This window comes from Achroia grisella, unplaced genomic scaffold (assembly GCF_030625045.1).
Source record: "Achroia grisella isolate CSIRO2021 unplaced genomic scaffold, CSIRO_AGI_Agris_v1 utg853, whole genome shotgun sequence".
In the NCBI taxonomy this organism is placed as follows: Eukaryota; Metazoa; Arthropoda; class Insecta; order Lepidoptera; family Pyralidae; genus Achroia; species Achroia grisella.
Genome location: NW_026713043.1, coordinates 2,452,794 through 2,479,077, shown reverse-complemented (window position 1 = coordinate 2,479,077; position 26,284 = coordinate 2,452,794). Strand labels below are relative to the sequence as shown.

Below are 26,284 nucleotides of genomic sequence, written 5' to 3'. Positions count from 1 at the left end.
AATGGCTAAGGAAATCTATTATTAAAATAAGATTATAAAAGAAAGTGAAATGATGGAAATGGCTAAACGCGAAAGAGCGAACACAAAACATAGTACAAATCAAATCAAAAATCAATTATTCAAATGTCCTACATGATTTTTAATTTGTTTTAGCCGCTTATGAATGTTAAGTTTTTTAAATTAAGTTTTGTAACTTAGATGCAATCACTCACGATTGCGCGCGCTCTTTCTCGCGCTAAAACACGAGCGTGAAAGAACGTGTAAAGGCATCTAATAGCTAAATCAATTTCATTGGCCATTTTACCATTTTACTAAAAAAATAGTTGAATACGTATAATTAGTAAATATTTTTTTTATTAATTAATATTTTACGGCTCTGAATACAAGTCCTTTTTAGCACAACATAAAGAATCACAGAATATTACCAGGTTTTACTTTTATTGATTATTTGCTTTGCTTACTTTTGGATGACATGACTTTACTGTATTACTGAGTTGTGACATTTTGAAGTACTTTAGTTTAAAATTATAATCACAATTTGTGACAACACGTATATAATTATTGTCTAAAACTTAATTTAATATTATGTAATTTATATATACAGTGAAACGTGGTTAAATGCGACCTGGATAAGTGAGAAACCTCTATTATTAAGAATTGCAATGTAGTCCCGGCACTTTTTCATTGAATTACCTCTATTAATAGGATTTTTCGAACCTAGTTAAATGAGATTTGAATACTAAGATCTTTTCGATGTTTACATCTATAATTGGGACTCTGTAGCTCAATTTCCTGTATAAGTGAGACAAATTAATTAGATTGGGACATGTTTTGACACGTTCGTTTACAAATATTTGAATATCTTTTGCGCATGCTTTGTTAGTCAGAAATATTTCAGGTCTTTCCACCTCTAAAAATTAAATACATTTAGGTACATTTCGACCTCTACAAGCGGGGTACTCTGTAAATGAGCCAACTATAATTTTAAATCTACATAATGGAAACTCTTCATTATTAGTGCATAATTTTTGGTCTATTGAGATCCCAATTGACCAGGTTTCACTGTATATTATAATATAATTCACTATATAATATACAGAAACGGTTATACCATAGATAAATATCCATAAATAATAGATATTTATCTATTCATGACCTTAGAAAACACTATCGCTTTGGCACTGGTTTTATATTGTATATTTTCAACATCCATAAAATTAATTATAAATTATTTTATTAATAATAAAATTTAATTCGATTACAATGTTAATAACACAAAAGTATTAAAATATAAAAAAAAATATATGCACAGGATTTCTACAACAATAAAATACAGTTATTACTTCATCATTCCCATACAAAGGTATTCCTTATAATAATAAAGATCTTATAATTTTTTTTATGCAACTAGAATGGTGAACAAGCTGACTGCCCTGACCTGATGGAAAGTGGTAAACATTAATAATACCACAGACATTTCCTTTTATACTTCAATTATGGTAATCAAGCATACGGCCCAACTGATGGTTAACGGATACCGTAGCCTATTGATACCTGAAACACCAGGGGTGACACTGACAAGTGATATACATAAATAAATTCATTTTATAGATAGAAAACCCCCAAATCATACATACAAAACAATCATACATATGAATACAAATATTTGTACCGTGCGAGGAATTGAATCAGCGACCATCGGTAGTAAAGCTGTGTGCTAAACCGTTAGACCACCAGGACCGTTGTATACAGGTGATGGATCTCACTTATCATCAGTTGGAGCATCTTCGTGATTACATAAAAATTCTCTACTTAAAGCCACTTTGTTTCAGCTCTCTCAAAATCGTTTTTTTTATTCAAACAGTTAGTAGAACCTTTCCAACTGAAGGAGCTATCAGTATCGCCGTCATCTTGAGATTTTGACCTCTCGAAGTAGTGTGAATTAGGTCGGTTTTCCTTTACGTACGAACGAGGTCTGGAGTCAGCTAAGGAGTGGTTCAGCCGGGAGACGTCAAAGTGGAAGTCAGAGTTTGAGGGTTTGCGCACCTCGCGGAGGTATTTCCAGGTGTGGCTGTCGGGACCCTCGCCGTCCACCCTAGGACTGTAGTACCACTCTGAAAAAAGGAACATTTTTCGTTACAAAACAGATTTTACCAAAGTGCAGTTTGATTCTCTCTCTGTCCAACCAGATAGGTTATCTTGGGTCGCGTCGCCTGTGCATCTGCGTCAGAGATCTCTGTTCTGGGTTATCTGTATAGTAACGATGTCCTGTGCCGTTTGATAAAAGTTAGTAATTCGTTTTATGGAAACTGCTTAATCTAAATATATAACTCAAGGGTGACTGACGTAGTGATCTATCAACGCACAGCCCAAACCACTGGACGGATCGGGTTGAAATTTGGCATGCAGGTAGATGTTCTGACGTAGGCATCCGCTAAGAAAGGATTTTGATTAATTACCTATCTACCCCCAAGGGTATAAAATAGGGGGTGAAATATTTGTATGAAAGTCTGTCAATTTTATACCGATCGGGCTGAGACTTTGCATGCATAAAGTTACTTATGACGTAGGCATCCGCTAAGAAAGGATTTTGATAAATTTCACCCCTAAGGGGATAAATTAAAGCGAGCGAAACCGCGAGCAAAAGCTAGTGTTTTATAAGCAACAGCCATCGTCTGTCCTCAATCTGCCAGAAATAGAAGCAGTGTCTTATAAAACACTTTCTTTGTAAAAAATCTTATTACATATGTTTTTATTTTATTCTATTTTGGTACAAACAGTCATTACTGTTATAATTACATGTAAATATATGATAATTAATTAAATATTGTAAATATATACATAGTAGATAGACAACGAGTACCGAAAAGTATTGTTGGTACTTCCGTTCCGTTCCGAATGAGTGGTAGAATAAAAAATGTGACTATTCAAAAGTGCTTATATTAAGTTTATTTGAATAAAGATTATTTCTACATCTATTACAAACGTATGCGACCACCGGAAGTAAAGCAGTGTGCTAAACCGCTAGACGACCCAGACCGTCAATGATAGAGTTCCTACTCTCTCTACTACTCTACTTAGGAGTAGAGATCGTCAATGATAGAGTTCCTACTCTCTCTACTGCTCTACTTAGGAGTAGAGACCGTCAATGATAGAGTTCCTACTCTCTCTACTACTCTACTTAGGAGTAGAGACCGTCAATGATAGAGTTCCTACTCTCTCTACTACTCTACTTAGGAGTAGAGACCGTCAATGATAGAGTTCCTACTCTCTCTACTACTCTACTTAGGAGTAGAGATCGTCAATGATAGAGTTCCTACTCTCTCTACTGCTCTACTTAGGAGTAGAGATCGTCAATGATAGAGTTCCTACTCTCTCTACTGCTCTACTTAGGAGTAGAGATCGTCAATGATAGAGTTCCTACTCTCTCTACTACTCTACTTAGGAGTAGAGATCGTCAATGATAGAGTTCCTACTCTCTCTACTGCTCTACTTAGGAGTAGAGACCGTCAATGATAGAGTTCCTACTCTCTCTACTACTCTACTTAGGAGTAGAGACCGTCAATGATAGAGTTCCTACTCTCTCTACTGCTCTACTTAGGAGTAGAGACCGTCAATGATAGAGTTCCTACTCTCTCTACTACTCTACTTAGGAGTAGAGAGTGAGACCTTACCTCCATTGGACACTTTGCTGATGGCGTTCAGCAGGAAGTCCTTATCCTTGGCCTGCAGCAGAAGCATCTGCCGCAGTATGCCCACCATCGACGCCTGCGCATTAGCTTCGGCGCGCTTGTAGTAAACGTACACGCTGGAAATTAAGTGAAGGGGATTTTATTTATTTACTAGCTACTCGCCCCGACTCCGCACGGGTGTACATGTATTATATATATGAACCTTCCTGTTGAATCAGTCTATCTATTGAAAAAACCGCTTCAAAATCCGTTGAGTAGTTTTAAAGGTTTAAGGTTACATAGGGACGGACAGACAGCGATAGCGACTTTGTTTTATACTATGTAATGATGATTTACTCTTTACTGGATCAGAAATATATTACAAAGAACATAAACAGATTATCAATTATAAAAATAAGCAATTTCTTCCAGACAACTTTGGGTAGAGAAGAGAAGGCAGAAAGACTGGGATTTTTAGCAATGAGGTCTAGTGACCCCATTGCTAGCAATGTACCATGTTAGGTCGACCTCCACGTGATTCCCCCTGGAAACCATCGTGGTAAATTACCATTTGCCAAGATGGGCTAACTGACCTGACCTCATGTTCATTATCATCCTCCACTGGTGCCCCGCTGACACCGTTAGCGCATGCGGGTGCATCATTCCATTATCTTACTAATATTATAAAAGTTTGTGACTATAGATGGTTTGTTACTCTTTCACGCAAAAACTACTGAACGGATTTTCATGAAACTTTACACTAATATAGCTGATACATCAGAATAACATATTTTACTTACTGCTCACAAGGAAACTTACAATGTTGAACAAAAAAACAAAGATATACATTTAAACTTACAAGTTATTCCTTGTGGGAGTCTGGAGTCTGAACTAAGTCGAAACCTGTACCACAGATCTCCAGGCTCTCTTCGAGGACTTACTTTGCTATTTAATAAATCATTAAAAATTTTGGGATTACAAAGATATTATATAAAGTGCGATGCATATGAAGTTGCGTAAGCTTGTAATCCATAAAAACTAACCATAGGAAGAGAAGAAGGAACCCAATGACTCCGGGACGCGTGATGAAGCCCAGCACCGCGGAGGCTGTCGGCCGGTGTTTCAGATGAAGTAGACCCTCGGTTACCAGCTCCACCACGCGCGTGTACTGCTGCAGCGGACCGCACTTTTGCGACGGCATACTGGTGTTACAACAAAAAAACATCATTATAGGACGATACAGAACACTATCAGACCTCATTTAAGGAGATATATCAATGTCTATGCACTTAAAAAAAATATTTGTTTTATTTTTTGTTTTATAGTCAACTAGCTACCCATCGGCTTCGCACTAGTGTACATGTATTATACATATAAACCTTCCTATTGAATTACTATCAATTACTGAAAAATGCATTAAAATTCGTTGCACAGTTTAAAAGATTTAAGCATACATAGAGACAGACAGCGACAGCGACTTTGTTTTATACTATACTAGCTACCCGCCCCAATTCGCACGGGTGTACATGTATTATACATGTAAACCTTCCTCTAGAATCACTCTATCTATTAAAAAAATCGCTTCAAAATCCGTTGCGTAGTTTTATGATAATGAAGTAAGTAAATGAGTATCAAATTCAAATTCAAAATATCTTTATTTGTATAGGTCTATTATAAACTATTATATGTTAAATCTACCGTAAGTTCGGAGTGCTTTCGGGCTGAGAAGGACAGACAAGAAACTAAGCTCGTATTCTTTTGATCCGTTAGACGGTCGCAATTATATATTGCGAGTAAATAAACAGCAGAAGCGTGTTCATATTATATATGTAAATCACACGTTTCATATCATAGTTAATTACTAAAAAAATCGCTTAAACACGCACAACTGAAGTACGCAGGAATGCGCGAGCGTACGGCACGCACGCACTTTTTAACGTTCTCTTTTTGTCTCGCTCCATCCTGCGTAAAAGTCTATTTGCGCGTGAAAGAGCGTACGCGTTAAGGCAGTTGTAAATATAAGTTGGACTGCATTTTCCGTAATGAACCTCTCATCTGGACCGTTGTACGTGTAGAGCCGAGACTACTAAAGTATCCACCCAAACTCCTCCCATAAGCACAAGTGTCCTGGCTTCACGGAGCGACCTCAGCGTTCCGAAGATTTGTGTTCGTTGTGTCCACTGCACTCCAGGATTACGTGAGCGGCCGTTGTTTGCCCCGACAAAGGGGACTGTCTGTAGCACCTATTGTGTACAGGTGTTTGTTTTGGGGACTGTGGCCCGTTATTATCCCAATCATTATTTTTAGGATTTGCCTATTTAGTTTCAGTAGGCGTTTTGTTAATCGTTGGTTGGTTGGGAATTGCCACTTTTGATTGTTTGCAATCAGTGGTTTGTTTTCATCTAAATGACAGTTATTATTTATACAATTACCTCATAAACAATGATCCAATGGCAAACAACGTGACGAATAGTGAGAGCGTCACAAGAATGTATAGTACAGTTTGCGTCTGAGCTGCGCGCCATACCTGCAACAAACATTACGTGTAGCGCACATGTTGAAAAGAAAAAATCAAAATACAAAACATTTATTCGTATAGGTCCATCACAGACACTTATGACAAGTCAAATTAATGTACTATATGATAGATTGTCTAATAATTACAAAAGGAAAATCCGTTATGGAGACCCCGTCGCCATAGGGGCGAATAGGTACTGCCGGACTCTCACCGGCTAAAAACCTGATGGTATACCTCTCTGCTCGTGGCGGGCGAGGTCGCGGGAACAACATTCTTCCGCTTCCCCGCCCTGAGCTCGGATGGACACTCCCAGAAGGCGCCGCGTTGTATACGCCGGGCGTGTCCGCTCGGTCCACTGACTATGGAGCTTTGGCTGGACTTATTGGATACCCTAACATAATACATCCAGTATCAATTCTTAAAACCACTCTTCATTCATTCATAATTTAAGAGCTACGCTCTTGTCGGTGGAGCTCTTGCCACTTTCCGCGATCTTTCATCATGCTCTTTAATTCTTGATACGACACGACTCCCATTTTGTCCTCAATTTGTTTGATGTAGCTATTCCTTGGTCTTCCCCTCCCCCTCTTTCCTTCTATTTTCCCCTCAATAATAATTTTCATGAAATCATCGGCCGTATCAAGTGTCCTAACATTTTTCCTCGTCTAACAACTACTCTTATATGACAAAAAATATTATACAAAATAAATAAAATGGTGGCAGTATGTACAATAAACAAATAAATTACTAACAATGATAAATACAGGTAATTATAACTTTTTGAATGTCAATAAATTCTGTAGTGAGAATCATAGTTGTGAATTTGGGAATAATCAATATATTTAATATATTAAATTCTTGTGTCACAATGTTAGTTACCATACTCCCCGAAACGGCAAGATCGATTTTTATATGCATATTCTGTAGGTCTGAGAATCGGCTACTATCTATTTTTCTCCTCTAAATAATAATGGTTGTCTATATTTTATTTTTTTTATAATGTCTCACTAAAAATTATGTCTGTATTTTACTGCCACATTATAAAAAAATTTTTGATAAATAAAATTAAAAAGAAAAACCCCTCTTTTTTAACAGTCACTTATTTATATGGCAAAACAACATTTGCGGGGTCAGCTAGTATATATATATCAACATACAACTGTTAGAGACTGACCTTCCTGGCTGGCTGGCAGGCCCTCATGATGCACTCCCGCTTCACATAGAACAGGACCAGGAGTTTAACAGCAACAGCAACCACCAAAAGGGGGGAGAAAGCCACTCCGAACCACATCACCGCTTGGTTGTAAATCAGGGTCAGGGAGTTATATGCTATGTTGAATTCTGGCGGACTCGCGTTGACACTCAAACTGGGGAAAGAGTGGGGAAGTAATAATTAATTGTGACTCTAACTCATTGTATATAAGGAAATGAGTAGTCATGCTCACTAGAATGTCCAGACATGTGGCGGCGTGGTGGGTCGGGTCATTGGGCTCCCTAAAATATTGTCGAGCGCAGTGATGGCTGGCGAGCAAGTGTTGCTTGTAGGGACTGGTCTGCTCTTATCACTACGAATGATTTAATCTTATTGTACATTTATATTTGACCCAAAAAAATTGTGCTGGTTGGTAGTTTGTATTCACACGTTTCGACTTGTAAATGTAAACTCACAAGGATTATTTAAAAGAGCAACACACAAGTTTCTTGCTCGTTCTTTTTGTGATGAGACAGCTTTCCAAATGAGCGGTAGATTAAAAAAATGTTAGGACTATTCATAAATTAAAATAAATTGAATAAAGGATTATTTATTCTATACTATTCTATTCTTTTGAACAACCCCGTTTCCATAACGCCGTGAGTTTTTAACATAATATATACAGTGAACACACTGTCCAGAGTAACAACTCTGGAATAATGTAACTTCGAAACTGTGAAAAGTCTCTAATCAGTTTTTTTTCGGACTACTCTAATGCTGTTGTCCGCAGCTGGCCTTTACAGCTTCACCGGACGTTATGAGGCGAGTGCAGATGGCACTCCAAACCCGCGGAAGCACTTATGGAGCAGCTGAAGGCCAACTCCCGCCTGATGGATTCGATTTTGTCTGACAATAAGAAAAAGTCTAAGGGCACCGCTAAGGGTTCGGACCTCGGCTCAGGCCGTCGTAATTGCCATCCCCGTTTGAATTACACACGGGATCGATTTGAATGCAAACTCTCTAATCAGTACAATGAATTAAGTTTATTTTCGTATAAACAAATTTTGGTTCTTATATATATACATATATATTTCGAGTATCGTCCATATAAAGAATAAAGAACATCGTGGCTTGTAATTTATTAGAATTTGGACTCGAATTATACTGAAATCGATATCGACGCCCCAAAAAAACGTGACACGTTTTTGTCAAGTTTGCAAAGGATTGAAAATATTTCATTATTTCATGAGCAAGCAAAAGAGAAGTAAAATTAAAAATAAAAGTGCATATGCTGTATATTTCACATTTAGAAGATACAATTTTCCAGACAGACATATACTGTATAATATATACACTATATAATGCATATTGTATAAACTAGGTGAAGTCTACTGAGACCTGAATGAAAGAAAAAGAAAAATAGACAAAAATGAAAGAAATTATTTACATAAATGCGAAAAAAATGTCCAGGCTACACCAATAACCAAATAGCTTTTAATAAATAAATCCAAAAAAAAACAAAAAATTAAAAACACAACTCACTTATAAAAGAGGGCTCTAATAAACTCAATAGCTGGCAACACAAACAAAGAAATGAAAGCGTCGAGCAACACCAGCCGGTACATCTCCTGACCGAAACTCGTCTCCCAGCACTGTGGAAGCAGTCGATTAAAAAATATTACAGCGACAGTGCCAAAGTGTACAAAAAAAATAATAATAATAAAAAAAAACTTGTAAAAAAAGTTATTCGATGTTTTATATTTTTTATTCTTCAATACCTATAAAAATATTTCGTAATTAATAATAATAATATAATAATAATCTCAGGACAATTCACACAGCGCCATCTAGACCCAAGTTAAGAAGTGTGCCCTTCTTTAAATAACAATTAATTATTATTGAAGATCATGTATGTGTATACATTTGTATAAATTCACTATTTCTTACTGTACTCTTGTTAATTAATTTCATATTCTCTATTAACTTTATAATGTGTTGTTGCCTTTATACATAGTGATGTCAATTTTTTAGAATTAGTCTGTTGTTATTTGTAAAAGCCCATCAGTGGCTTAGTATGACGTTTATATTGATTTTATTTAAGTATAGTCAGCCTTGGTTTTCCTTTAATAAATAAATTAATTAAAATTACAATTATACTCACATGTTTTTCAGGGTTCGCCCAAAACCAAAACAACAATACTAGTGTGATCATATCCAGGAACCAGGTTCTTGCGAGAGTTACATATAACGCAGTACGCGGATTATAATATTCCAATCTGTAGAGACAATAAAAATTTATAATAAAATATCAGATGATAATAATAATAATAATCTAAGGACAATTCACGCAGCGCCATCTAGACCCGAGTTATGCTAGCTAAAGCTTGTGTTATGGGTACTAGATAACTGATTATTTTTTGTAAATACATACATATTATACATAGAAAACACCCAGACCGGAACAAACAATCATACTCATGAATACAAATGTTTGTGCCGTGCGAGGAATCGAACCCGCGGCCATGGGTCGTAAAGCGGTGTGCTTGATTTGATTTGAATAAATAAATACAATTATAGAAATAGAAATAGAAATAATCTTTATTCACTCATATCTAATCGAAGAAGGTGTTATTTTGTAGAAGTCAATTTGACTACTCGATGTATTTATATTATTTTGTTTAATTCCGCTACAATTAGCAGGTAGCTGATGTAATAAGGTCTAGTCAAGTGTATGTTACAATTTATACATGTAAATAAAATTGGAGTGTCTGTTTGTGATATTGAAAAAACATTTTTTTACTACATGCATATAACACTACATAAATATAAATATGGTACATACATCAAAATATTTTTTTTTTACAATTTTTGTCCGTCTGTTTATTCCCGCTAATCTATCGCTAATAATGATATGGCTGGACCGATTTTGACGGGACTTTTATTGGCAGGTAGCTGATGTAATAAGGGCTAGTCAAGTTTAGTATGGTAGTCAAGTTTCCACAGCGAATATTTGTGGTGAGACCACAACGAAATATTCGGTGAATATTTTTGGTCTCACCACAAATATTCGGTGTGGAAACTTGACTACCGTACTAAACTTGACTAGCCCTTATTACATCAGATACATGCCAATAAAAGTCCCGTCAAAATCGGTCCAGCCATATCAGAGATTAGCGGGAATAAACAGATGGACCAAACATGTAAATAATGTCATTTTGATGTATGTACCGTATTTATATTCATATGCATGTAATAAAAAACGGTTATTTCAATATTACAATCAGACACTCCAATTTTATTTACATGTATAAATTGTAACATATATAATATAGTAAGTTTTCTATAAACACCCAGAACTATACAAACAATCATACTAATGATTTTATATACATCTGTTAATGAATACAAATATACAATATATGTATTCATTAACAAATATTCGTATCGCGCGGGAATCGAACCCGCGACGATCGCAAATGCAAACCTCTAGACCATCGAGGCCATAATATCGATTCCACGAACCTGGCAACAAAAGTGAAGACCACCGGACACAAACTGACCATGAGGGTCACAATCAGGGAGACCAGGATCTCCCAGTGCGCCACATGAGTCTGGTGCTCCAGAAGTTTCCAGAAGCCGTATTGGAGGCCCCCTATCACGGTTAATACTACACTAGTGACTAGCGTGTTGACTAGATATCGCCACAGTATCACACAACGCGACATTTGAACTTGTTTCTTGTTCCGCTCGTTCAGGAGTTCCTGTTGGAGATAATGTACTTACTAGCTGAGTATAATCTGTGGTATCCGGTTGTAGGGGTTTAATGCGCAGCGGCAATAAATATAGCGGAATATAAAAGTAAAATATGTATATAATTGGTAAAAGTAAAAAGGTTCAGGTTCAGAGATTCAATCTTTATATTAGAGTTCGCCATAGCTGCTTTACAACGGAAGTACAAATTTATCAAAAATCACTCATTTCACCTATATTCCACATTTATTTATGCACTCCCTGGGCTGGTCTGAGCCCATAATCATTGTAGAGGTTTAATGCGCAGCGGCAATAAATATAGCGAAATATAAAAGTAAAATCTATTTATATATATATAACTCAAAGGTGACTGACATAGTGATTTATCAACGCACAGCCCAAACCACTGGACGGATCGGGCTGAAATTTGGCATACAGGTAGATGTTATGACGTAGGCATCCGCTAAGAAAGGATTTTGATTAATTCTACCCCCAAGGGAATAAAATAGGGGATCAAAGTTTGTCAATTTTAAACCGATCGGGCTGAGACTTTGCATGCATAACTATGACGTAGGCATCCCCTAAGAAAGAATTTTGATTAATTCTACCCCCAAGGGGATAAATTAACGCGAGCGAAGCCGCGGGAAAACGCTAGTTAATAGTATATTTACCCAATAAATTCAAGATAGTAAGCGAAATCTATCATTTCTACAACCCGTAAGCTGCTGATGCCATCACCAAGTATCAGCTGTTAATTCGAGCCGTAGGGGGAAAGGGGATTGTTAGTAATGTGGATTGATGATCTTATTGCTAGCAATGTACCACGTCAGGTTGACCTCCACGCGGTTTCCCCTGGAAATCATCGTGATAAATTCTTGGTGAATTTGTCACGATGGGCTAACTGACCTGACCTCATGTTCATCTTATCATCCTCCACTGGTGCCCCGCCAGCGTAAACCGTTAGCGCAGGCGGGTGCATCATTCCATTATAATCCACTAAAAAAAAAATTCGAGCCGTATCACCCTAAAAGTGTTTCACCCTTTTAGGGTTTGCTACAAAATATGAATAACCCTAGAGGAGTGAATGCGTGGAAGGCGTACCTTGAACTCGAGGCAGAGGCTGGCTGCGTGCAGGGCGGCTGCTCGCGCGGAGACGACGCCGCAGTCCCACCCGCAGAACACCTTGCTGGAGAACACCAGCCGCTGCGCGCCGCCCGCCCAGATGAAGTTGCGTCGGTACGACTCCGCTGTCCTACATCGTTACGGGAATTACTGATTGGAACGACTGAATTCATCGGCTATCGACCTCATATCAGGTTCATTTACGTTCAGTTTTGCGGCCATTTGGAGGACGAGGCTAAAATAGCCTCAAAAAAGTTAGGTGTTCTCAGTAGAGTGAGACGGTATTTCACGATGGCCCATCGCTTGCAATTATACAAGACGCAAATCCAGCCGCATATGGAATACTGTTTTCATCTCTGGGCGGGAGCACCACAATACCAGTTACTTCCATTTGACCGCATTCAGAACCGAGCAGCCGGAATCATTGGTAATCAACGTCTATGTGACAGACTCGACCCATTGTCTCTGAGGCGAGATATTGCATCTCTGTGCATTTTGTACCGCATATATCACGGGGAGTATTCTCAGAACTTGTTCGGATTAATACCAACTACTGAGTTTACCACCGTACCACCCGCCAGAAACTAAAATAGCATCCTGATCATCTGGATGAATTGCGGTCCTCCACAGTGCGGTTTTTGCCACGAACGACATTGTGGAACCTTCATCTTGGATATTAAAAACGCGAAAGTTTATGAGTATGGATGGATGTTTAATACTCATGACGACGTGGTCGAGTGGAATGAGTAGTCATGCTCACTAAAATGTCCAGACATGTGGCGGCGTGGTGGTATTTGGGCTCCCTAAAATATGGTCGAGCGCAGTGATGGCTGGCTCATCCGTCATACTCGTGAAACGAGTGCTGCTTGTAGGGACTGGTCTGCTCTTATCACTACGACTGATTTAATCTTATTGCATATTTATATTTGACCCAAAAATTTGTGCTTGTTGGTAGTTTGTATTCACACGTTTCGACTTGTAAATGTATACTTACAACGATTATTTAAAAGTGCAACACACAAGTTTCTTGCTTGTTTTTCTTGTGATGAGACAGCTTTCCGAACGAGTGGTAGATAAAAAACAAATTGTTATGACTATTCAAAAGTGCTTAAATTAAGTTTATTTGAATAAATGATTTTCTATTCATGGCACAATAATACTCACCTGTAACAGAGTATGGTGAATATCAGCAGATACACGGCCAGCATTGTGAAGAAGTAAGCGAACGACATGTCGTAAGGCAGCGGGCCGCCGGCAGCCAGCACGCCCGTGTGGTAGTGGCCGTAAAACAGCAGCGTATGTTCCAACATGCCCTGTAAATAATCAATTTTATTATACAGTTTTTTTATTGAGAGGTTTCAGCTATTTTTTTTTTTTGTGGAAGATAATGAATGACAGGTTTACGCTAGCGGAGCACCAGTGGAAGATATGAATATGAGGTCAGGACAGTTAGCCCATCGTGACAAATTCACTAGGAAATTATCATGATGGTTTTCAGGAAGAACCGCGTGGAGGTCGACCTAACATGGTACATTGGGGATTACTAGTCCCCATTACTAACAATCCCCTTCCCTCAGATTTTGGCTATTGACTGCTTTAGGGCTGTAGCACTGCGACCTACAGAGATCTACTGTGCTCGCCCTTTTTCAATGTTCGCTACATAGACCCGTCAGGTACATGAGTTGAGGGACATTCTTAGGAGCGATGGTTTTTATCTCTTCAGGATAGTGTACACTCTCCAAGGGAACCTAAGTGGTCTCGGACAGTGCGGTTTCAGAGGAGCTTCCCCTTGATTTGAGATTGTGGAATGAACTACCTGTCGAGGTTTTCTCGAGAGACTACAGCATGGGGTTTTTCAAGAAGGGTATATTAAGGTCGGCAATGCGCATGTGACTCCTCTGGTGTTTCAGGCGTCCATAGGCTACGGTAACCGTTTACCATCAGATGGGCCGTATGCTTGATTGCAACCTACGTGGTATAAAAAAAAAGGGAGATATTTCGTTTATGCCTACTTATGCATACAGTCACAAGGGATGTGTAGCCATTTTTTTATAACACAGTGTTATTTAGTGCTAAAAGCGTTTCTATCTATCTAAAAGGTACTACGAGTACGAGCCACCTAATACTAAGCAGGAACCGTTGTCTATATATATGATGATGTGATATTTATTTATTTATTTATAAAATTACATGCTCTCAGTGAGTATTACAGTACAATACCAATGCACTCACCAAGGGATAAAACGTATGCAATACGTATATTAATATTAATACTAGTGATGACAATAAGGTCATAAAAAAAGAAAAAAAAAATTAAAAATAATGAAATATAAAAAATAAAAACAGCAACTAATTACAATAATATCAATAATCTAGAAATATACTAATACTGAGACTCCACAAAATTTGTTACCGCTCTGTGAAACTCTGTGGCAGTACAATTAAATATGTCAAGTGGAAAAAATATATATAACTCATTAAGCAGACGGAGTGCTCTTGAGAGTGGTGCATGATCAGCATTTAAGGTTCTACACAGGGGCAGGGCAAATAAATTGTAGTTACGATTACGCTTTCCAAGTTCTGGGACGTGAAAGCTGATCAGGCCCAATATAGTTGGATTATATCTTATTCCTCTGATAATTTTGAATACGAACTCCAGGAGTGATATATTTCGTCTCACTTCGAGGGCTCTATATCCCACCATACCTAACAAGAAAGTGCTCGGATATATATGTGGATAACCTACTCGATAACCGTATTGTTTATAGTATAACCATCTTATAAACTTTTTTTGCAATTTTTCAATCATCATTGAATATTTTGTCTCGTGTGGATTCCATACAATAGCGTTACTTTCTAAAATACTCCTAACGTAAGCATTATACAAAATTTTGATAGCTTCAACACTATTCAGATGTTGGGCCTGCCTCAGCACAAATCCTAGAGATCTGTATGATCTGCGACATATCCCTACGATATGTTCACGAAAAGATAAATCCTCACTCATATATATACTATGCACGACAAGTATCTGCAGATTCTGCCAAACTGAAGAGGAAACGCCGCTTCACATCCTATGTGGTTGTAGCCCACTCATGCATAAACGAAATATCTCCTTTGGAAAGTTTACACACTTTCCCGAGGAGATAAAAACCATCGCTCCTAAGAATATGCTTCAATTCTTGTCCCTGACGAGTCTAAGTAGCGAACTCTGAAAAAGGGCGAGCACAATAGACCTATGTAGGTCGCAGTGCTACAGGTGCTACAGGCACCTGACAATAGCCCAAACAACCCAATAAAAAAAATAGATGTGATATCACATCATTACATTACGCATAAAAAATGGCAATGCAGTGTGCATTGCCATTTTTTTATATAACATAGGGGACAAACGAGCTATGCGGTGTTAGTGCTAAAAGCACTACAGAACAGGAAATCGACCAACAGATTAATAATCGAATATCACAATATCATGGATAAAGTTGCAGAGCACAACGGTGTAACCATCCAGTGGATAAAAGGGCACAGTGGATCATATGGGAATGATGCCGCGGATGAGTTGGCGAGAAGTGGATCAGGCATGGAGGTAGCAGGCCCCCTCCCGCTCTTGACATTACCTTTCTCACAATTTCGATACTGGATTCGCCAAAGATCCATTGAGATACTTATGTCTGCCTGTCTGTTTGTTCGGGCTAATCTCTGAAATGGCTGGACCGATTTTGACGGGACTTTTTTTGGCAGGTAGCTAATGTAATAAGGAGTAACTTAGGCTACTTTTGTTTTAGAAAAATTAAGTTAAATTCCACGCGGACGAAGTCGCGGGAACAGCTAGTTTTTTAACATTATTATGAATTTATCTTACCTTTCCACTGATAAAGTCCAAGCTATCCTTTACTATAGTAGTATTAGCGTGTCGATCGTGAAGAGATTGAGGGATCACCACAAACGCGAGCACCAGCAGCATCATGAGCACGTTCAAGACAAACAGGGCGCGGAGGAAATAGAAATATGTGCCGACTGCGGACCCGAAGTGACCCTCGATGTTCCTGATGGCTTTGTACCACAGCCCGATGTAGAACACCAGGTTTCGCAGACGTTCGCGGAGCTGTGGGTAATTTTTTTAACATAATAAATAAAATAATGTAATCTATACATATAAATAAAACTGGAGTGTCCGTTTGTAATATTGAAATAACCGTTTTTTACTACATGATATTCATATATAAATACGGTACATACATCATAATAACAATTTTTTACCATTAATGTCTGTCTGTCTGTTTGTTCCGGCTAATCTCTGAAATGGCTTTATCTCTTTTGACGGGACTTTTATTGGCAGGTAGCTGATGTAATAAGGAGTAAGTTATGCTACCGTAATTATAGAAAAATAAACTTATATTCCACGCGGACGAAGCCGCGTGTACATCTAGTTGTGAATAAAATTATATAATTAAAGAGTTTAGTATGATTTGTGTCTTCTTTGTTACATAAGTTTCCTTCTTTGGAAGTGTTTTTTAATATCAGAATTATTTTAACTAGGCTATCAGAATCATTTTAGCTGGAACTATTTCAGAGTTTAGCCGGAACAAACAGACAGACAGACAAAAAATTTTAAAAACGGTTATTTCAACATTACAAACAGACACTCCAAATTTATTTATATGTATATATGTATAGATTGTTAAAAACCTTACTGAAAATACGTAATACTGACCTTCTTGAAAGCAAAACTTGTTCTATACTTGAGCCGCTTAAAAAACGAAATGGGCCGAGTTTGAGAACGCATGCTGACTGAAGCGGACAGTTTGGCTCGGACATGTCGCTTCATTGTCAGACCTTGGGGCAGATCACGCAGTGCCTCCCTGAAAGATGTACCAAAAAATGTTACACCACACAACTCCTATTTTACAACTGACAACTCCTATTTTACAACTGACAACTCCTATTTTACAACTGACAACTCCTATTTTAAAACTGACAACTCCTATTTTACAACTGACAACTCCTATTTTACAACTGACAACTCCTATTTTACAACTGACAACTCCTATTTTACGACAAAACTGTTCACTTAGAAAGGTTTGTACAAAAGTCCCTAAATTAAAAAAAAAAGTTAGGATTGATCATCAATATCACCTACTTTTGCCACCAATCAGAGGATTGCTTTGTAAGCTAAGTTTTAGTATAACAGAGAGTAAACACATTAAAGATATATATAGTTATTTATTCACGTTTGATTTTAATTCTAAAAGTTTCTAATGTAAATATTAATAAATTTAGGTATAATTATTATATTTAATTATCTAGTTTTTTAATCATATTCATTAAACAATTATAAGGATATGTTGTATCTATAGAAACTTGTCTGTAATAATTATATCTTAATACCAATCTTCGAATATAATGCAACAAACTTGGAGTCTACTGTTAAACCTTTCTCTTCAACGATTTTAAAAATAGGTAAAGTAGTATTAGTGGGGACGAGTGCGCCGCTAGCGACATCTAGTTTCACAATATTACAACTGCGGGTAATTTTAATAATTAATACTGCTTTGGCGTTGGTGCTTGCTTCCAGCGCCATCTATATTCGGAGCTAGCGATAACAAGTACATAGAAGGTAAGATATGACAGTGAATTTACAGTGCACTCCATGTGAAAATCGTAGTCTTCCGGGATGATAACGCACTAGTGTTATCAATAAGCGCCTCACTTGTGTTAGAGTTCACACAAATCTGATATTTCAAAAGATATTAGAAGGTAGTTTGCGTTTAGTACAAATATTGTAAATAGCGCCATCTAGTATTTATAGACCGAACTAAGTTGTTTGTCATACGATATGTGTTACCCCCGCTTCTATCCCTACTACACGGACTTCGGTCTATAAATACGGAGGTCGGTAGTTGAATAAACCTCTTTCGTTGGGTGAGCCGCGGCATTCAGTCAATAAGCGCAGAGCGTGCCGGTTGTGTTTTGGATACTAAAGTGAATTGAATTAGAAATAGGTTTATCCCGGTCTTAGTTGGGCCTGGGGGGAAGCTGCAAGTAGTGAAGGTTAGTGTTAATGCATTCTAAAGGGGCCTTTTAAACCTACACCCGTGTCACAAGTCACGGGCGCCATTTGGGGTTTCTCATCCGGTAGCTGGCATCAAAGCCTAAGTCTGTATCATAATTAGTGCTTCTTACACTTGATACCGTGGTTTCCGCTGGTGCTGTTCGTGTACATTAAGGAACCATTCAAGTGTTTCCCATCCGACTTTATACATCAACACCGGTATGATAATAATAGTAATAAATAAATAACCCTGGACAATTAACACAGCGCCATATTATATATAACAACAGATAGAATACACCCAGATCGATACAAACGGTTAAAGTCATGAATACAAATGTTTGCATCGTGCGAGGAATCGAACCTGCGACCATCGGAAGTAAAGCGGTGTGCTAAACCGCTAGACCACCGAGGCCGTCAAATGTGATGAGATATCTACAGGCTATAGTTATTTTTATTAAATAAGCCGACACTTACCTGAAGGAATCTGGTAACTATGTTAAAAACCGGAACTTTCCTGCTCAGAATACCAAAATAATATCTTTCTTACACGCTTGACAGCCTCGGTGGTCTAGTGGTATAGCATACCGCTTTACTAACCGATGGTCGCGGGTTCGATTCCTCGCACGGTACAAACATTTGTATTCATGAATATGATTGATATTTATTTACAAAAATGTATCCATGTATTTATATCAGTTGTTTAGTACCCATAACACGAGCTCTGCTTAGCTTGGTACTAGATGGCGCTGTGTGAATTGTCCTGAGATATTATTATTATGCTCTACTCTAAGAGTTAAGGAAATCTTACCTACGCAACTCCTCGGAGAAAGGATTGTTTTGCATAAGACGGTGATGCTGTTCCATCTCATGGACGATGATGTCGACCTGCTGGTCAGCTGGGTCAGCCGTGACACTGACATCTTCGAGAAGAGCATTGCGTTCGGAATTTGATCTTCTTTGCCGCACTGTGCCTAAAATATACACATTATTCTTTATAGAACTGGAATAATACAGGCTGAGGGGCCACCTCATGGAAACTGGCTACAGTCATTTATATACATGTATATATATATGTATATGCATGTACAATCTGATGTTCGTGATATATGACCATTCATGTATCACGAACATCAGATCTTTTAAAATAGAAATTAATGTGGTGTCTTCTTACTGCTAAAGACACCATGATAAGATAATCATCCTGATCATCTATATGAATGGCGGTCCTCCACAGTGCAGTTTTCTAGAAACTTTTTGCCTCGCACAACCACATTGTGGAATCACCTTCCAGCAATGGTATTTCCGAACCGATACGATATTGGAACCTTCAAGAGCTTATTCCTTTTTAAAAGGCCGACAACGCACTTGCAATTTCCCTGGTGTTGCGGGTGCTCATGGGCGGCGGTATTCACTTACCATCTGGTGAGCCGCATGCTCGTTTGTCCCCTGTGTTATAAAAAAAATACTAATAAACAAAACTACATTTAAACTACTTAATGATTCATGCACGCGAGCCATTACTAATAACTACATTTCTAAAAATGTATTCCAAAAACACATATAAAACGAAACTCTTTCATATTCTTAATCTTAATCACAACCTATAGTTAACTTCATACACTTTAATTATACACATGCACACACATTCTTTCTTACAGATACACACACACACACACAAGTGACTTCTAATTCAGATAATATTATAATATTTGTAATTCTTATTCTTTGTAGTTATTCTTAAAATTGTTCTATTAGTGTTATATATTGTGAAATTTATAATATTTGATTTGTACTTTTAAATTACTCCTTATTCTGTTTGCCACGTTCTGTTTTATTTTCTTTTGCTAAATCACTGAAAACCTGTTATTGGATTTCTCTAGGTATGTACTGTTGATTAATGTATTAGATTGTAAGCTGTTGGTTTTCTAATAAATAAATAAAATAAATACATACGAACAGATTTTTGAGGACATATGTAAATGTAAAAAGCGAAAAATTTATTATCCAAAGTACTACATGTAGTTCCCAATGTGCCGTTGTACGATGTTTGTGATGAGAAATAAATAAATTGTGAGGAGGTAATGTACGATTCTAAATCGTACACGTCCGTTTTTTTTTTTATTTATTTTTTTTACTTATGTGGTTATATATTGGATCTCCTTTCAATACAGCGGTTGCGCTATCGGTGTACGCTCGCTAGTATTAGAAGTGAAACTCAAAATTAATAATTTTGTTACATTTTTACTGGGCCGACGGCATGCAGCACAATTATAGTTAGTCAGTATAAAAGTACTACCATCCACCGACCATCAGTCATTCAAAGTTGGTTTATGTCTGATTAAATTTTTTTAATTCGCTGATGATATATTGTATATGATAAAATCCAAACATACCTTTTATTAGGTTTCGGACATAAAGAATTGAATCCATTATATATATGTCTCGTAGAAGCAGCAGCAGTAGTTGGTATACAATAAATTGCAGAGTCGAAAAATATTTGTCAACCGATGTGTGATAAGTTGCTTATCTATATACAGTGTAATCTTATACACTATCTTGACACTATATAAAACATCTACAAATAGCGTACTAGGTACTAAAACAAGATCTGTTACGTTACTAATAAAAAGTAAATCTAAGTAACTACATAAATTCCGAAGTAAGTACCTCGGTATAGGTACCTACTACTAGTACTAGTTACTCGGCACTCAGTAAACGATCAGAAGCACGATAAATCTGGGTATAAGTACCGTACTAGTTACTCGGCACTCGGTAAACGATCGGAAGCACGATATATCTCGGTATAGGTAACGTACTAGTTACTCGGCACTCGGTAAACGATCAGAAGCACGATATATCTCGGTATAGGTAACGTACTAGTTACTCGGCACTCGGTAAACGATCAGAAGCACGATATATCTCGGTATAGGTAACGTACTAGTTACTCGGCACTCTGTAAACGATCGGAAGTGCATTACCTCTGTAGGTGATACACTAGTTACTCTATAGCATTCAGTAAACGATTACAATAATCTCTTATACGATTTACAGTTTACGAAAAAGTAAACTGTAAATCAGAGTCAAGGACGTTAATCATTACGTAGTATAAAAAAAAGTCACTGTCGCTGTCTGTCCGTCCCTATGTATGCTTAAATCTTTAAAACTACGCAACAGATTCTGAAGAAGTTTTTTAATAGATAGAGTGACTCAAGATGAAGGTTTATATATATAATATATATACAGCAGTGCGAAGCCGGGGCGAGTACCTAGTAACTTATAAAATAAGAGTTAATTATAAAGTTAACTATAAATCGGAGTCAAGGACGGTAATAATAAAGAATATTATTTTTTATTATAAACTACAAACTATAACAATGGACAGCACCGATCCATTTTCATAATGAGTAGTATATTACACATACCACTTCGACTCAGATACTTGTTATACGGCTTAAAGGAAAAAGTTATTTGACGGTGAAAAATTGATTCCGTTTGTATTCAATCGGGATCATGAACTAGATGCATATAATTATGTCATGACAATACAATTACAAACACTGACGGCCTCAGCGGTCCAGTGGTTAAACCTTACTTCCGATGGTGCGAGTTCAGTCCCTTTTTTAGTATTAAAGAAAATAGGCTTCTTTATAACGTTCTATTAAAAAATATATATATGTTGATATTTTTTTAATATTAGATATATATGCGCTGTCTATCAAACAATACACACTATATGATTCTTAAGGGATAGATAGATAGATAGAGAAAAAAAGATTTAATAATTAAAAATATTGGAAGAGACAATTAATATTACTACCGAGCCATGAAAACGTGCATTTGGTCTTGTGCTGAAAAACAGCGTTGCAGCGCTCCAGCCGCTGCAGCATTATGCTGAGCATGGACCTATTCGATAGATGCTTCCACAAACATACGTATGCACGCACACACATAATTTGTAATTTTATAACAATAAATGGTAAATGTACTTCTTTTCTGTAATTGTTGCAATGAGTTTTGTTTGTTTAATGCGTTTTAGTTTTTTAACATCTACAGAATAAATATCATTTCATTTCAAAACCTTGAAAATCCTAAGTGCCAATTCTGCCGCGTAAGGTTATTTCGAGAATTTTCTCCACAGTACATAATGCTATTATTTTCTAAACATATTTTCTTCCAGGGATTGAGAAGGACTGTCGAATCCTTGGGAATATTCGAGAACTATAAAAGCATCCACAATTATTCTGTACACTAATAAAATACTTTCCGATTTATTTTTTAAACCATCAAAACCCCTTATTTTGCTATTCAACTAATCATCGGATGATAATATCAAAAACTATTCTTTATTGGGTTTATATAGGCTTTAGTTTTCTTCAAAAAGGGTTATAGCTTGAACACTATTTACATAGGTTTTTCTGTTTTTATTGTCACATTCAATTCACAACGCACGTTTACTGTTAACAACCGTTTAAAATGCACTGGCAGTTTATTCACGGCAGATAATTAAAACTGAGTAATACTAATGCAATTAGAGTCTGTTTCATATTGGTACATTTGATTAGAACAGATAATATGGTAAATATTTTATAGTGTTTGGGAAACTACTCTGCTACCAAAATGTTAGGGAATTTACTCTCTGTATATATATAGTGAAAAATGAGTGGAAGCGTCAGTCTCGTACCTGTATGGTTCTGCGGATTTCTTGGGCTTCAGGGTCTCGAAGATATCTTCGCTAGCTTTCCAGTTTCACAGTAGGTTTCACAGTTCTAATTTATTTTAATTCACAACACAATGCGCGCGCGTCATGGCCGCCGTACAGTCGGTTCAGTACTAGTTAAGGGAGGGGAGGCAAAGGCGCGGGAACAGAAAACTAACGGACTCTAATATAATAATCTGTGCTTACGATGTTACAGGGTAGATTTTGAACATATAGTTAGATACAAACAGACCAAATACGAAACAAATTATTATATACCTACTAGCCACTCGCCCCGGCTTCGCACGGGTGTACACGTATTATACATATAAACCTTCCTCTTGAATCACACTATCTATTAAAAACCGCTTCAAAATCCGTTGCGTAGTTTTAAATATTTAAGCATACATAGGGACGGACAGACAGCGACAGCGACTTGGTTTTATACTATGTAATGATTATGATACTGGTAGATCTAACTACAATGGGAAACAAATATACCTAAAGATTATATGAAAATAAATATTCCGAAATAATAAACAAAATGGCTGTGGTTAATTTAATTGCAGTCGAAGTGGGAGCGAGAGGTATACCATCGAATTCTCTACAATCTTCTAAAAAGATCTTGTGTGTATATATACATATATACTATACTAGAACGTGTATCTAAAGCTGTACTAGCAGGCTCCTATCAGATTTGTCTGGGCAGGGAGTGGAAAGTGCAAATGGGCCCCTTAAACCTACACCTAGATCACAAATTCCGGAAACTGCTAGGAGTTTCCCATGCTGCCACACGATGGTGGAAAAATAACATTTTTTACAATTTTTGTCTGTAGCCAAAACAACCAGACAGACATCTGTTAGTTTCGACTAATCTCTTAAAAAGGCTGGACCGATTTTGACGGGACTTTTATTGGCAAGTAGCTGATGTAATAAGCAGTAACTTAGGCTACTTTTATTTTAAAAAAATAAAGTTAATTTCCACGCGGACGAAGTCGCAGGAACAGCTAGTTATAAATAAGCTCACCATGAGGTAGTTGACGTGACGGCATAAAGTTGACGGCCAGTTGGCGCGCCGTGTTGCTCCGCTGGGTCATAGTACGCCTGATGGTCGCGCCTGCTGGACCAGCTGGTTCCATTTCTATATCCTCCATCTTCTCCATCTGTAAATAGATTGCCATGTAACAATTTATAAATATGATTTTTCAGACCCTAATGCCATTGGTTGTTTGTCGACTGTGGGCACAAAATGTTTTTAACTACCTACTGAATCGCCAGAATGAGCTATAACTGTTTGGCGTTGAGAGGGGAAGGGAATTGTTAGTAATGTGGACTGATGACCCCATTGCTAGCAATGTACTACATCAGGTTGACCTTCACGCGGTTCCCCCTGGAAACCATCGTGATAAATTCCTGGTGAATTTGTTACGCTGGACTAACTGGCCTGACCTCATGCTCATCTTATCATCCCCCACTGGTGCCCCGCCAGCGTAAACCGTTAGCGCAGGCGGGTGTACCATTCCATTATCATCCATAAAAAAACTGTTTCGTGTTGAATTAAGAGTATTTATATTCATATATGTATATTTATATATATGTACATTATATATCACATTTATATCTATTGTGTATATATTATTTTATTCTGTGTATTTTTTTAATCTATATCATACATATTATTTTTATTTATTTATGTATAATTTATTTGTATAATATATTTATATATCTATTATAGGTTTTGTTGTCACAGTTTTTCGTCACTACTGTCCTACAACGCTTTCTATTTGTACCTAAAGGTTAGCTGGTACAGAATGCCCTGTAGCATTAAGCTCACCTTTTGTACATCTGTTTTTGTACAATAAAGAATAGAAAAAAAATTGTACAAGAGTTGCACAGGATAGGAATCAATGGAAGGTTAGGATCGCTGGAGGAGGCATATGCCAAAAGGCACACTGAACTGAGAGATATATTACAAAAACAAAATAAAAACAATTTGTATATTATACTGGAAATATTTGTACATTTTAGAATAAAGGGCTTTTTTATTATTAATATAATGCTGTTGGCCGCAGCTGGCCTTTACAACTTCACCGGACGATAGGGGGCGAGTGCAGATGGCACTCCAAACCCGCGAAAGGACGGCCTGACGGTTACGAGTTTAGTCTGAGGGCACCGCTAGGGGGTTCGAACCTCGGCTCAGGCAGTCGTAATTTCGATCCAAATAAAAAAATAATACTAACTTCCATAGAAAAAAATCTATAAATATTGATAAAAATAAAGTTAAACTTAGAATTTATTGACTCTATCGAATTTTTTTAATATTTTACAGTTACAATATTGAATTTATTCCACAAAAAAATAAAATCATTCTATACCTTTATTCAGTTAATTGCAAGTCCTATCAAGTTTAGTATTTTATATATGGAAGTAAAATTCAAGACAACCATATACCAAAAAATAAAACTTTCTAAAGTTTATCATAAAATCAGAAATTAATTTTTGAAGTGTTGCTATTTAATTTACAAAATATACAGAAAAAAATATATAATTTAAAATCTACAAACAATAGATAGTAACTACCTAAAGGCAGCCCTTCCTTGAAACCATAGTGGTTAAATACCTACCTGGTGAAACAGTGTCAAACAATAAAAGTGACTTAATTAAATTTTATTTTTTCCTATTATCTTTGACTCATGTCCCTACAACTTACACCATTAACACATACGTAAACACAATATCATTATCAGTAATAAAAAATATAATTCCTTTGGCATTTCATAGTTTACTGCCTGTTCATAATGTACTCATTTTCGGGCATAATTATTAGTAAATAAGGTGTATATTTAAATAAAAATGATTCCAAATTATATATGTACTAAAGTAAAAAAGAAAAATGTAAATACCTCAACGCTGAAATGTCCGTCGTACTTAACAATAACAACAAATATTTTCCTATAAAAGTGATAACAGCTCAGCTGGAATAAGGAGAATCCAAAAATAGAATCAACGGGTTAACAAATAAACTTCTCAACTACTAAAAACTATCACAATCATTGTAAAATAATAATTATGAAATACTTTCTCGAAAATATAACGTTACATTTAGATTTTTTGTTTCATTTGAGCACAATATCGATTTTTTTTAAAGTAAATAAACAAATTAATTAAACACAGGTGAGTTTACGATTTAAACACAAGTTCCTCTTTTCACCTCGGACTGTTGACATTATTAACTTCAATAAGTCAGTTTTGACAATAACAAAGTGACACAAGCTGCACA

General features: G+C 36.8%; 1 protein-coding gene across 1 annotated transcript; it reads right to left on the bottom strand.

Annotated features, from left to right (window-relative positions):
- Positions 1-1,644: 1,644 nt before the first annotated feature.
- Positions 1,645-26,201, bottom strand: LOC131852521 (transmembrane channel-like protein 3). Its single transcript, XM_059203194.1, has 15 exons — positions 25,908-26,201; positions 24,032-24,167; positions 19,117-19,279; positions 16,968-17,115; positions 16,116-16,358; positions 13,418-13,566; positions 12,233-12,383; positions 10,904-11,142; positions 9,543-9,657; positions 8,924-9,033; positions 7,364-7,556; positions 6,104-6,198; positions 4,715-4,873; positions 3,675-3,808; positions 1,645-2,114 (listed from the first exon to the last, which is right to left on the bottom strand). Exons 2-15 carry the CDS (start codon positions 24,165-24,167, stop codon positions 1,813-1,815), a joined length of 2,337 nt encoding a protein of 778 aa, XP_059059177.1. The 5' UTR covers positions 25,908-26,201; the 3' UTR covers positions 1,645-1,812.
- Between the last annotated feature and the right edge of the window lie 83 nt (positions 26,202-26,284).